The 15,317-nt window shown below is 42.5% G+C and overlaps 1 protein-coding gene across 3 annotated transcripts in view; it reads left to right on the forward strand.

Moving 5' to 3' along the window:
- The first annotated feature begins 14,089 nt into the window (after positions 1 to 14,089).
- The window catches only part of LOC140740143 (A-kinase anchor protein 8-like), a 34,651-nt gene continuing 33,423 nt past the window's right edge, over positions 14,090 to 15,317 (forward strand). For 2 of the 3 annotated variants that reach the window (XM_073069085.1, XM_073069087.1), the window contains exon 1: positions 14,090 to 14,173. In XM_073069085.1, the coding sequence (XP_072925186.1) occupies positions 14,155 to 14,173 (19 nt within the window). In that variant the 5' untranslated portion in view covers positions 14,090 to 14,154. The remainder of the gene's footprint in view (positions 14,174 to 15,317) is intronic. The other variant, XM_073069086.1, reaches the window with a different exon arrangement.

Here is a 15,317-nt window from a genome sequence, read left to right on the forward strand (position 1 = left end):
TCTAAATTAAAATATAAAACACAAAATAATTGATTGCATTAGCATTCACTCCTTTAATATGACATACCAAATCACATAATTAGTTAAATGGAGACTTGTGCAATCAAGGTGTTTCAACTGATTGTATTTAAAAATACAACTGTCTGGAAGGTCCAACTGCTGGTGAGTCAGTACCCTGGCAAAAACTACATCATGAAGACAAAAGAACACTCCAAGCATCTGCAAAAAAGGTTATTGAAAATCACATGTCAGGAGATGGACAAAAATTTTCAAGTCACTGAATATCCCTTGGAGTACAGTTAAATCAGTCAAGAAATGTAAAGAATATGGCACAGCTATAAATTTGCCTAGAGCAGGCCACCCTCAAAAACTGAGTGACTACAAGAAGGGGATGAGTGAGAGAGGCCACCAAGAGACCTATGGCAAATCAAAGTTAAAACACCAAAGTTAATGTCCTGGAGTGGCCAAGTCAAAGTCCAGACCAAAATCCAATTGAGAATTTGTGGCTGGACTTGAAAAGGGCTGTTCACTCATGATCCCATTGCAATCTGACAGAGCTTGAGCAGTTCTGTAAAGATGGGGGAAAATTGCAGTGTCCTGTTGTGCAAAGTTGATAGAGACCTATCCGCGCAGACTCAAGCTATAATCAAGGTACATCTACTAAACACTGACTTGAAAGGGGTGAATACGTAAGAAACAAATTATTTTGTGTTTTATATTTAATTGATTCAGATCACTTTGTAGAGATCTGTTTCCACTCTTTCAACAGAGAGTTTTTTGTTGAAGGTGTTTTTTTTTAAAAAAAAGCCAAATTAAATTCACTGTGATTCAAAGTTGTAAAACAATAAAACCTGAAAACTTCCAAGGGGGGGTGAATACTTTTTATAGACACTGGTATATTCAGAGACCGTTTTCACAGCAATTTGAGGAATTGACCCACAGCTAGCTATAAAAAATAATTAAGAGGGATTGTTAAGTGAACCAACCAATGCTCTGAGCAGGAAAATTTTACATGGCCTGAAAATGACGCAGCACTTTCAGAAAACGTTATATAAAAGAAAATATCAGCTGCATGGCAATAAAGGCTATGTACTCAGCTTAGAGGGAACAGTACTCACAAAGGAAAGAAATGTTTCCTCTCTCTAAATGGCTGTGCCTATGTTATTAAGCAATAACCGTTTGTTCTAAATTCTCCAGCGAAGGAAACATCCTATTCACATTTGTCCTAGTTTATATAAAGTCAGTTGCGTCTTTTTAAAATTCTGGCGGACACAAATCCAGTCTGGCAACCTTTCCTCGTTAGACAACCCACCCATTCCACATGAAGGCACACCAGACTCCAGATGCTGGGATCGGGAGCCAAAAAACACTACTGGAGGAACTCTGAATCATGAGCATCTGTAAAAGTAAAGGGATGGTTGGCTTTTCAGGTCAGGACCCTGCATTAGAACTGAGTATTTTATTCTAGCTGTTCCAAGTTGTTATTTCAAGAAACCTCTGAACTGCATCCAATATGTTTACATTCTTCTTGAAATACTGAGACCAGCATGCACAGTATTCCAAATATGGTGCCTTCAATGTGCTAAATTGAGTATATATCCTTTCTACCTTTATATTTAACCTCTACCACTAACACTTGGTTTTCATAACTTGATATACTGCTATATTAATTTCTAGTTAATTGTACATTTGGGTAGCACAGTGCCACTGCAAGTAGAGCTGGTACCCCAGCACTAGAGTCCAGTACGCAAGCCTGACTTCAGGCTCTATCTGTGTGGTGTTACATGTTCTTTACTGCATAGGCTTCTTCTGGATACTCTGGTTTCTTCCCATGTCCAGCATGCTGCTGGAAAGTTAACTGATCACAATGGATTGCTTTTAGTTGTTACGTACCCCGTAACTGGGTGTCTTACCAGCAAAGATAGAAGTGTCTGTTGGAGTCTGGTGATACTATTTTCAACAGTGTTTATTAGTAAAAATATACAAAACAATATCAATGCAAATACACAGATAATACACGTTAGCAATACTAAACCTAAAAGTGTGGGTATAATAGTAATCAATAATAAACCAGCTCTATCGTTGTCTAGGGGATAATGAATTGTCACTTGGAAATATAAAGTTCAGTTCATACAGGCTGAGGTAGTTGTTGGTCAATGTGTTGTGATTGTTGGAGAGAGAGCACATACAGTAACAGCAATTGTCTTGCAAACCTTCCTTTACGATCTTGATCCGTCGATGTGTTGTTGCTGTGGCCATTCAAGTATGACCCCTCCGTCCTTTAGCTAGACCGTTCTTCCGTGGTGGACTCGTCATCCAGGCAGGGGTGGACACACACACAAGCCCCCACTGGCCTCACTATAAACACTGAGTTAAAATTTACCGATCCTTCGTTCAGTCTCCGATGCCCCACACTTTCTCGTGGGTGTCTGATGCTCACTAATGTGTCTCCTGGTGCGTCTGAGGGGTGTCACCCCAGACCTCACTTTTATCCCCACTCACGGGGTCTCAAGTGTCAATCAGGTTTGAATGACTTAGCCCATCAAACCAGCCCACTCCAGCTGTCCACTGAGGAATTACAATGAATAGAATAGTACCAAGTAAACAATCCTTCTCCAAAAGACAATAACAGTAAATCAATGGCTCCTCTCCTCTTTTATCAGTAGCAGATGTTCCAACTTGTTTACCTCTTATCTGTGTCTCTCTCATTCTCTCTCATGAGCTGTTATCAGTAACAGCTGTCCTGGCATGTTTTCTTTTATCTCTCTTACTCTCCTTGTTAGCAGCATCGAAATAGTAACGGTTTGCGATTCTCCAAAAGGGGGGCATGGGCAACTATGCACCCTCCTGCCCATCAGAGTTGTTTATCCTTCGTAACACCCCCATCCTTCTAGGAATTTTCACCAAAGGGGAAAATTAACTAATACAGAGTCTTACAGAATTACAGAATCTAACAAAATACAGAAGGTTCTTTTTAACTACAGAGCAATACAGATACACATTCAACTTAGCATCTCGATAAGCAGTCAGCAATTACATTATCACTTCCTTTTGTTACGTACCCTGTAACTGGGTCACTTACCAGCAAAGATAGAGAGGTCCGTTGAAGTCTGATGGTACTATTTTAACTGTATTTATTGATAAAAATACACAAAAATAATATCAATGCAAACATACATATAATATACATCGTCAATACTAAATCTAAAAGCGCGGGTATAATAATAATCAATAAGAAATTGCTCTATCGTTGTCTAGGGGATAATGTATTGTCCGATGGAAATATAAAAGTCACTTTAGTTCATTCAAGCTGCAGCTTTTGGTTGGAGAGAGAGACGAGGTTTTTAGAACTTGTCTGGTTTTCCGTTTTATGATGTCGATCCTTCGAAATGGCGTCGGTGGTGATCTCTTCCTTAGCTAAGCCGCCTTCCGTGGTAGGGCCTCAATCCCGGGGCAACGGGAAAGGACACACGTGGGCCCTCCACCGGCTATTGCTGTTAAACGCTGTCACGGAACTCCTAGCGTTTCTCCTGGTGCATGTGTGTGAGGGGCTGTTCCCGCAGACCCTCTTTTATCCCCACTCATGGGGTCTCAGATGTCAATCGGGGGGGAATGATGCCATTCCCCAACCAGCCCACTTTGCCTGAGGGCATCCATGAAGCACAGTATTTTAATACACAATTCCGTCTCCAAGAGACAATGGTTGTTTCCCGTAGCTTTGTATCGCCGCGGGGCTAAACATTCCAAGCGTGTCTCTCTCATTTCCTGGGTCTCCTGACCTGAATTAATAGCGATCTTGCGATTCTCAAAAAGGGGGGGGGGGCACAGGCGTAACACTTTAATATGCTGTATCTTAATATCAAATTCTTGCAGCATCAGACTCCAACTTAATAACCTCCTGTTTTTATTTTTCATGTTAGCCAGGAATACCAACGGGTTGTGATCTGTGTAAACAATTAAGGGTCTTTGCGCTGAACAAATGTACACTTCAAAATGTTGTATTGCCAAAACAAGTGCCAACAATTCCTTTTCCACGGTAGAGTAATTCCTCTGGTGCACATTGAACTTCCGAGAGAAATACGCTACCGGGTGCTCCACTCCATCCCCTGCTTTCTGCAATAGGACTGCCCCTGCAGCCTCATCACTTGCATCAGTCGCCAGGGAGAAGGGTTCTAACAAGTCAGGTGCCTTTAACACAGGGTGATGGCACAATATGGTTTTTAACTTTTCAAAAGCATTCTGACAAGAATTGCTCCATTCAAATTTATCCTCCTTCCGTAGGAGTTTTGTAATTGGGAGAGCAATATCCGCAAAATTTTTACAGAATTTTCGATAGTATCCCACCATGCCCAAAAACCTTCTCAGTGCCCTTTTATTGGTGGGTACAGGAACCTCGGAAATAGCCTGTACTTTTGCTTGCACAGGAGCTAACTGCCCCTGTCCTACCACATACCCCAAGTAGGTGATTGTGGCATGACCAAATTCACTCTTTGCAAGGTTCACTGTAAGTTGGGCTGCAGACATTCTTTTAAACAGGTTTCCTACAGCCTCAATGTGCTCCTCCCAGGTGTCACTCCAAACTTACCACATCATCAATATAAGCCTTGGTGTTGGTTAACCCTTTTATCACTGTGTCAATCATCCTCTGGAATGTCCTTGGTGCATTTTTCATTCCGAACGGCAAAACATTGTACTCGTAAAACCCGGATGGGGTGACAAAGGCTGAAATTTCTCGAGCCCTGTCCATTAAAGGAACGCACCAGTACCCCTTTAACAAGTCAATTTTTGTGATGTAACTCGCCTTCCCCATTTTATCAATGCAATCGTCCACCCTAGGGATAGGGTAAGCATCTGTCTGCGTGACAGCATTCACCTTTCTGTAATCGGATCCAGAATCTTATGGTACCGTCCAGTTTTGGTACGACTACGCAGGGAGAGGCTCACGCAGAAGAGGATTCGCGGATTATACCAGCAGCTAGCATATGCTCAATCTCTTTTCCTACTAGCTTGCTCTTTTCCAAATTCATCTGATAAGGGGATTGTTTAATAGGCTGGGTCGAGGTAACAATCACATCATGCTCTGTTCCTTTACACCTTCTTGGAACATCTGGACATAAATCTGTATGCCGTTTAATGAGCTGTGTTAACTGCTCCCTCTGTTCAGGCTCTAAGTGATTGACTTTATCAGCAAGGTTTGCTAAAATAACAGAGTTCTCTAATCTGGTGGGTACTATACTTATCTTTTCAAACCGCTCTGGTTCCTCCTCAACACTCCTTTCTGCCTCATCAGTTTTCGTGACTGCACCGACCACCGCGGGGGTCGTTTCATGATAACCTTTCATCATGTTCACATGAACCAACTGGTTCGGCTTTCGTCTATCAGGTGTTTCAATCACATAATTCAGTGAGTCTATTTTCTTAATCACTTTATATGGTCCTTGAAACCTTGCCTGTAGGCGGTTGGTAACTACAGGAAATAGGACCAAAACCTTATCGCCCACGTGAAACTCTTGCTCTCTCGTTCATTTGTCATACCATTGTTTCATTCTTGTCTGGGAGTCTTTAAGATTTTCTTTTGCCAAGGCGCATACCTTATGAAGTCTTTCCTGGAATTTTAAAACATAGTCAATCACACTGACTTGAACGTTCGGACTAGACCACTTCTCTTTAAGTAGGGTTAAAGGTCCTCTGGGCCTGTGACCAAAAACGAGCTCAAATGGACTGAACCCCAGAGATTCCTGAACTGTATCCCTTACTGCAAATAACAGAAGTGGTAATGCATCATCCCAGTCTCGAACGTTTTCCTGACAATAAGTTTTAATCATAGTCTTTAGTGTCGCATGGAATCTTTCCAACGCTCCTTGGGATTCCGGATGGTATGCAGAAGCTAAAATTTGTTTGACTCCCATCTGAGTCATCATTTGCTGAAATGCTTTGGATGTAAATGTACTCCCCTGATCCGACTGTATTTCCTTAGGTAGCCCCACTGTGGTAAAGAATTTAATAAGTGCCTTTACCACCACAGGGGTCCTAATATTCCCCAGAGGCACAGCCTCTGGAAATCGTGTAGCGGCACACATCATCGTCATGAGGTACTGTTGCCCACTCGCAGTTTTAGGTAAAGGACCCACAAAATCCACAATGACTCGGGAGAAAGGCTCCTCAAAAGCGGGTATTGGTCTGAGAGGTGCCTTAGGGATAATCTGGTTGGCTTTCCTACCACCTGACATGTATGGCACCTTTTACAATATTCAGTAATATCTTTTCTCATGTTTGGCCAATAGAAATCTTTCATAACCCTATCCACTGTCTTCCTTACTCCCAAATGTCCACCTAAAGGTCCCTTATGAGCTAAGTTCAAAATTTCATCCCGATACACCTTCGGAACTACCACCGCCCAATCCTCATCGACCGGCACCGTGGTGGGCCTCCAATTCCTCATCAACACACCCTCCTTCAGGTAGTAACCCTCTGGCTCTTTCTTCATCTGTGTCTCAGAAAGAACTGACTCTCTCAATGCCACCAGTTCCTCGTCACGTTCCTGCTCTTTTATAAATTCTCTTCTTGCTAAGGGTAGGTCTACCTCTTCTCTTTTACTCTTTTCTACCTCTCTATTTTCCATTGCACCATCCCCTAACTCCTCTTGGTACAGGGTCGGTAAAAACGTCTCAGCCAAATCAACACTGGACTCATTTAAACTGCCCTCTTTCTCAGCCGCCTTTCTTGACATGCTGCGAGTGATCGCGCATGCCGGATAGATCTTAGAATCCAGGGGCGGGTCCTCAGCACTCACAGGCTTGCTTGTCAGTTTCACTGCTGACCCCACCTCACGACGTCCACGTCGTCTCTCGGTAATTCTGACCGCACCCCTATTTCAACTGGTCCAGATACCAGGTCACATTTTAAAATGATCCCATGCAAAGGCACAGCTTCTGTCCCTTTTCCTATGCCTCTCAAAACTACCTCTCCAGTCTCAGGACCAAAATCTAGTACCTTACTTAGGATTAATGACTGATCAGACCCAGTATCTCTCCAGATCCGCACTGGAACTGGGGTTTCTCCCTCTTTCACAGACACTGTCCCTTCTGAAATAAATTTCTCACGTCCCTCTCGTATTTTATCTACCTTGGCCTTTCTCGTCGATTTGCTGATTGACTCAATACACCTTGTAGGGACTGCTGCTTTCCCTTTTCCTGTCTCCTTCTTCGGAGCAAAACACTTAGATGCAATATGACCAACCTTTCCACAATTATAACAGGTCAAGCCAGGAACTTTCCTGCTAGCCTGCTTGTCTTCCTCCTTACCTTTACCACTAACTCCCAGCTTATTCTCTACCTTAGCCGGTGGACTTTCTTTACCATCCCTACTACCTTTCTGGTAACTCTTATTTGAGGAAAACTTTGCCTTGTGGGTTAGGGCATATTCATCTGCGAACCTGGCAAATTCGGATATGGACTTATTCGGCTTCTCGTTCAAATACATCCGGATATCCTCCGAAACACAACCTTTAAATTCCTCAATCAGAATTAACTCTCTGAAACGATGGAAATCCACCTCCACCCTTTCTGCTGCACACCAGCGATCCTAGAGCACACCCTTCTCATAGGCAAACTCTGCATACGTCTGACTCCACACTTTCTTTAAATCTCTGAACTTTTGTCTATATGCCTCAGGTACCAACTCGTAGGCCCAAAGGATAGCCTGTTTTACTTCCTCATAATTCTCAGACTCCTCCTCGGACAACGCCGCATATACCCGTTGAGCCTTCCCTTTTAATACACTTTGTAACAACGCCACCCACTGATCTCTGGGCCACTTCTGATTCACTGCCACCTCTTCAAAATGCAAGAAGTAACTGTCAACATCTGTCTCCTCGAACGGAGGTACTAACTTAAACTCCCTACTAACATTAAACTTCTCCTCTCGGTCTGCTCCTTGGACTCTTCCCTGTTGCTTTAACTTCTCCATGTCCAGCTCATGCTGCCTCGGTTTCTCCTTTTCCTTTTCCTCTGCTTCCAGCTGTTTTAACCTAAGTTTATGCTCCCTCTCCTTTTCAGCTCTTTCCTCCTCCCTTTTCGTCTCTAACTCCCTTAGCTGGAGCTCATACTCCCTTTTCTTCTGTTCCGCGTCCAACCTTAATTTTTCCAACTCCAACTGAACCATCCCAACAACAGGTTTCTTTTCCGGGAACAGATCCAATGCATCAGGTGTGAACACATCCTTGGATATATAATACTGGGCTATGGTCCTCTGTATCTCCCACTTTTTCATTGACGACTTCACCTCTGTGATATTTAAACCTTTCGCAATATTCACCAAGTCCGTCTTTGTGGCATCCTCTAGCGCCTTCAAAGTCGGATTTGCTAAAAATCTGTCTATATCCATCTTTGCTGGTTTCCCGTCTGGTTACCCACGCAACCAGATCAAAGTCTGGATGTACAGCCCGATTCACTGCCCCCCCCCCCCCCAATTTGGTATCAAATCTCAAGACGAGGCCCCAATTTGTTACGTACCCCGTAACTGGTGTCTTACCAGCAAAGATAGAAGTGTCCGTTGGAGTCTGTTGGTACTATTTTCAACAGTGTTTATTAGTAAAAATATACAAAACAATATAAATGCAAATACACAGATAATATACGTTAGCAATACTAAACCTAAAAGTGTGGGTATAATAGTAATCAATAATAAACCAGCTCTATCGTTGTCTAGGGGATAATGAATTGTCACATGGAAATATAAAGTTCAGTTCATACAGGCTGAGGTAGTTGTTGGTCGATGTGTTGTGATTGTTGGAGAGAGAGCGCATACAGTAACAGCAATTGTCTTGCAAACCTTCCTTTACGATCTTGATCTGTCGATGTGTTGTTGCTGTGGCCATTCAAGTATGACCCCTCCGTCCTTTAGCTAGACCATTCTTCCGTGGTGGACTCGTCACCCAGGCAAGGGTGGACACACACACAAGCCCCCACTGGCCTCGCTATAAACACTGTGAGTTAAAATTTACCGATCCTTCGTTCGGTCCCCGATGCCCCACACTTTCTCGTGGGTGTCTGATGCTCACTAATGTGTCTCCTGGTGCATCTGAAGGGTGTCACCCCAGACCTCACTTTTATCCCCACTCACGGGGTCTCAAGTGTCAATCAGGTTTGAATGACTTAGCCCATCAAATCAGCCCACTCCAGCTGTCCACTGAGGAATTTCAACGAATAGAATAGTACCAAGTAAACAATCCTTCTCCAAAAGACAATAACAGTAAATCAATGGCTCCTCTCCTCTCTTATCAGTAGCAGATGTTCCAACTTGTTTACCTCTTATCTGTGTCTCTCTCTCATTCTCTCTCATGAGCTGTTATCAGTAACAGCTGTCCTGGCATGTTTTCTTTTATCTCTCTTACTCTCCTTGTTAGCAGCATCGAAATAGTAACGGTTTGCGATTCTCCAAAAGGGGGGCATGGGCAACTCTGCACCCTCCTGCCCATCAAAGTTGTTCATCCTTCGTAACAGTGTAAAAGTGAGGTAGAATCTGAGGGGAGTTGATGAGGAATACTTAATGGTAGGTACTGACCAAATGACCTGCTTTTGTGCTGTATGATTCAGAATTTCCAGATTCTAGATTTCTCTGCACCTCGAATCTCTACAAACCCTTTCCAGTTAGATTAGCAACTATATTTTTTTGTTGCCAAAATGTACCATTTCCACATTTCCCCATTTTATAGGACCAGGAAATTGATTAGGAGAGCAAGAAAAGTATGAGAGTAAACTTGCAAAGTGCATGAAAGCACAAGGTTAAAAACTACAACTATGAAGATAGAAAAAAGACTAGTGAAGACAAAAGTGGAAGAATTTGTTATTTATTTAAAGATACAATGTGGAACAGGCCTTCCAGCCAAAATGAGGCACATCACCCAGCAAGTCACCAGTTTAACACTCGCCTAATTACAGGACAATGTACAATGACCCACCAACTGGTTCATCTTTGGACTGGGAAGAAACTCACAGGGAGAATGTAGAAACTCCTTACTGGCAGTGCCAGAATTGAATTGCGGAATGCCCTGGACTGTAATAGCATCACGCTAGTCACTACACTACTGTGGCGCCCCAACGATGTGTAACAAAGAAATAACTTTCATTAAAAAGAACACTATAACTGTCCCGAAATGCTAGGAAAATGATTCCACTGAAAGAAGGAACTAAAGGGAATTAGTGTAAGAAAATAGTGCTGGACAAAACGATGGAGCTGATTATATTAAATCCACAGGCAGCCATAAAATTAGTGATGCATTTTTTTTCATGTTCTAAAATTTTATGGGTAATGTGGTGGTCCCTGCATTTTGGAAGATGGAAAATGTAACGTCATTATTAAAGAGGAAAGGAGAAAGAAAACTAGAAACTATGGACAGTATAAACTAAGATTAGTAGGAAAAGTGATAAACTCTAGTAAAAAGGATACTATAATAGGACTCTTCATACATAGTCACAGTCATTGTAGAATAGGAAGCAAAGAACTATTTGGATCTTGATGATGACCTTTGATAAAGCTCCACATTATAGGGCAGCACAATAGATAGTGGTTAGCGCATCGCTTTACAGTACCAGCAATCATCAATCAGAGTTCAATTCCTGCCGCTGTACGTAAGGAGTATGTACATTCATCCCGTGGCGACATGAGTTTCCTCTGGGTGTCCCAATTCCTACCAGATTCCAAAGTTGTATAGTCAGGGTTGGTGAGTTGTGGGTATGCTGTTGGCAACACCTGTGGGCTGCTCAACACAATCCTCAGACAATGTTGGTTATTGTAGCAATGTTTTGATGTACATGTGACAAATAAATCTCATTTTAATCTTTAAATAGGTTGGTGTACAAAATTAAACTGCATGGGATTGGGATGTAGTTGCAATGGATTGAAAATTGATTGACAAACAAGAAAGAGAAGGAATAACAGATTTTTTGTGTGACAGGAATGGGATGTCGTGGGGAATCGTTTCACCGATCACTGATGGTTTGAATGAGGAAACTTAGAATAAAATTTCTAAATATGCATATACCACAAAGCTCTGTACTGTGGGCATGGGGATGGTGTAAATAGGCATCAAGTTATAAATCTTTGGAGGAAAATGGAAAAGTAGGTTATTTAAATAGATTATTTTAATCTGTATTTAGGTCAGGAAATATCAATGTGCAAATGAACATATTTCAACTTAGCCTACATTCCTTGTTAATTGGTTATTCAGAATCAGGTCTATTGTCACTGGCATGTGGTGTGAAATTAGGAAGTCGAGGATCGAATTGCAGAGGGAGGTAGAGAGGCCCAGGTTCTGCAACTTCTCAATCAGAATTATGGAAATGATGGTATTAAATGCTGAGCTATAGTCAATGAACAGCATCCTGTCGTAGGTGTTTGTGTTGTCTAGGTGGTCTAAAGCTGTGTGGAGAGCCATTGAGATTGCATCTGCTGTTGACCTATTGTGGCAATAGGCAAATTGCAATGAGTCCAGGTCCTTGCTGAGGCAGGAGTTCAGTCTAGTAGTGACCAACCTCTCAAAGCATTTGATCACTGTAGATGTGAGTGCTACCGGGTGATAGTCATTAAGGCAGTTCACATTATTCTTCTTAGGCACTGGTATAATTGTTGCCGTTTTGAAGCAAGTGGGAACTTCATCTCATTATCTGACTGCGTGATTATATTGTTTTCATATTTACCTTTAACATAATTATACTTTTGCTCCTGATGTGCTAGTACAGCTTTTAGTTGATTGAGGAAAATTAAGACTGCAGACAGCACAAAGTAATGGTTTTACTGTAGTAGTAATCCCTGTCCACCATACACTTAAGACCTCCACTACCTACAGCAAGGAACTTGAAACCAATCACTGAAACCCCCAATTTCACTGAAAGGATAAGTGAACCAAGCTCAGTGTTCTCTCCTAGATCAACATCCCAGAACTTAGGCTTTAACTGTACTTCTGATCCTTCCATAGAGCAGGATATCTTGGCCATCTGACCCTGGGAGAGAGGGTTTTGAAAGGTGATCAATGTGACTGACTTTGGGACTGGACAACCCCATCGTAGGCTTTTACTAGGATTGGTCACAGTTACATTGTGTTGAAATGATAACTACATCAGGTGAAGTGATTATGGTTCCTGAATTAATTTAGAAGAAACTTCTTACCATTCTAAATCAGCAAATTGCCATCTTACCCATGTCTAAAATCTTTCAACACTTGTCCAAACTGTTTGCATGTTGTTGTGATTGTCTATTAATACAAAACCTTGTGCCAGATGGCTGAGTTTGTAACAGTCGCACCCTTTATGGTGTTCATGATACCACACTTAATGGGATAAGAGAAGTAACATAGAAGTCATTATTTGGTGTTCTTGACAAAATCTGAACAGCTTGATACTACCTTGGTGCATTAGATGTGTCTACTCCAAATATGTAGCTCAACAAAGTTGTGGTTAGTTGCTAGATGGTTAGCTCTGTAGTATTTGACCATTTGAATGGAACTTAGGCTTGTCAAGTTTAACACAAAGCAGAAAATTACCTGATTGCTATGCTGGGATCATGACCACTCTAGAGCATATTATTGCATTAACAGATAACCACAACCATGATCACAAATCCAACCTAAACTATAGTTCTGCAAAAACTAAATTCAGCAGAGACCCACTTGAACCCTAACCCACTAAATGTCTGGAGCTTGAGCTTGTAATCAACACTGATTCACCAGAGAGATAAGCATGGGAATCCAAGAACAAGGCACAGTCTATTAAGATTCGTCATCGTCGTGGCTATCCTTCGAGGTCGAGGATGATGGCCTTCATTCCGTTGATCTATTTATGGGCTCTCAAGTCTATTAAGATTATATCATTGTCTAAACGAGGAACTTTGCTGCAACTTGCAGTGGCCATGTGGAAGAATATGCAAATTCTTCAGTTTGAAACGATGAGAATATCTGCAGTTGCTGGAAATCCAAAGCAACACACACAAAATGCTGGAGCCACTTGACAGGTCAGGCAGCATCTGTGGAAGTGAATAAACAGTGGACGTCTTGCTCGGGTTGAGACCCTTCTTCAGGGGTGAAAGGAAGGGGGTAGATGATAAAAGGTGTCCTGCCATAGTCTTGTTCAGAATCAAAAATTTATCACTAGATGTGAGATAGCATCTTTTCTATTCATATGAAAACCATGGCTCGGTGCAGATGAAGGGTCAACTTGAAACATCTGCTGTTCACTTCCCTCCAATAGATGCTACCTGACCCACTGAGTTCCTCCTGTATTTTAAGATATTCTAATCTACTGTGAAATCATTCCATAACATATGTTTGCATGATATGAAAATCAGAGTTTTCCCCTTAAGTAATGTACCAAATTCAGTAATCAAAAGAAATAGCAGATGCTGGAAATCTAGGGGAAATGTTTTTAAAGAGGTTTAAACCCTTCCTGCTAGCACGCCTAAATATAAGGACATCTAGTCCAAATAAATCTATTCACTTTTGATTTTAAATTTAGCGTGGAAAGACAAAATTAGATGAACAGTATGCCCGTCAAACACAAGAGATTCTGCAGATGCCTGGAAGAACTCAGCAAGTCAGACAGCAGCTATGGAGAGAAATAAATATTCGACTTTTCCATCAGGACACTGTATTTATGTTAATCTGTCCATTAGTCTTATTTTTTAAAAAAAACTTTTATTCATGATAAAAAAAAGCACCAAGGAATACGCTGTGCAAAACACGTTATATTCATGCTCAATTCATATCTTTAAAACCAACGCATCATTGCCTTTCAGGTGTCCGCTAGTCTTTGTTATTTCAAACAGATTTTATTCATCATTAAAGATATACGGAAAGAAATATATTAAATGCAAAGAAACCTTTGCATTTGTGCACGGCACGTTCAGTAGCGCAAACTTCACAGAGGGAACAGTCACAGTATGGCCCCCAACAGATCTAGTCAGTTTACACAGAAGCACCCATGATAAATCTCAACCAGAATGATGGACTTGGTATCGTGCCGCTGATCATTGAACTTGCATTGCGTCCTGAGACCCGCCCACATGCCTCAGTCCTGACCAATGGGCAGCAGCTAGTGGTACATCCGGGTGAGTGGCAGCCCGCTGGACCCCGGTGGGGACTTCTCTCCGAACCCAAACAAAATGGATGGTCGTTATTCAGGTCAGTGAATCGAGTCTTGATAGGCGCCTCATAAGATTTGATATGCCGTGTAGTTGATATGAAGACCAGGTAAAATAAATCCCCCAAGCGGTAGTTTTTTTTTTCTGTTGTTGTAGGTTAGGCAAGAATTCATTCGCTTCAAACCCAATGCTGCCACTGATTGGCTGCGGCTAATGTCAGTGGAGGATCTCCTGCCACGTGATTGGCTAGTCCGCATGTCAATTTTCAGTTGAGTGCACGGATACCAAAGACCTTTCGTTTTGGCTGCTGGTTCTGATGTATTTGTTCTCCCCCCCCCCCCCCCCCATCCGAAGCCATCTCTGGCCGAGTGCGGCCCTGGCACATGCTGGCAAACTACTGGTAGTTCGGCTGCGGTGGGTGTCGTATTTTCCCCGGAGGCTCACTCCGCTCCTCCCTCACAAAATGGCGCCTCTTCAGTGGGACGACGTGTTGCAGTTCGCCCCCTTTCCCACCCACCCTGATTCCCAGAGGAAATGCGGTTCCCCCACGTCCAGCGGCCGCAACATTCCGGATCTGACCAAGGATTTTCGAACTCCGCCATGGACGGTCCCAAGCCCGTCTGCGAAAGGAGGAGGGTTGGATATGGGGCTAGCAACCCCATCCCATAAAAAATTCAAAGCTACAGAAACGCCAACTGAAGCTCCAAAGAGCTAATACTTAGGAGAGGAAGGATCTTTGAAGATGGGCTACACCAGGGGACAACCTGAAAGACTGGTCCAGTACAGAGGACTCTAGCGAGCCACTGTCGGTTGGTTGGCTATGCCCCAGTAGTGTTGATGGGCTTAACCAACCAGACAAGGATTTTCTACCTAAAACGTTGGCCCTGTTCCATTCCCCAAAGATGATACCCGACCTGCTGAGTATTTCTGTTAGCTTCTGTTTTTACTGCAGATTGGTAGTTTGGTGATGAGAAGAACTTACTGCAGAATTTTTGGGTTACTGCCCCTTTGGCTCCCAGGCTACATCCCCAGAACCTCCCTGTCCCTTTACAGCCATTACATACAAACTATAAAGAATTTTGATTTGTGATGCACAAGGAAGTAGGAATTGCAAATTCAAAGCAGAGATACATAAATGCAAAGACATACTGAAATCTATTTAAAGCTCCAAATAGAATTGTTTC

The sequence above is a fragment of the Hemitrygon akajei genome, chromosome 16 (assembly GCF_048418815.1).
Source record: "Hemitrygon akajei chromosome 16, sHemAka1.3, whole genome shotgun sequence".
NCBI classification, from domain to species: Eukaryota; Metazoa; Chordata; class Chondrichthyes; order Myliobatiformes; family Dasyatidae; genus Hemitrygon; species Hemitrygon akajei.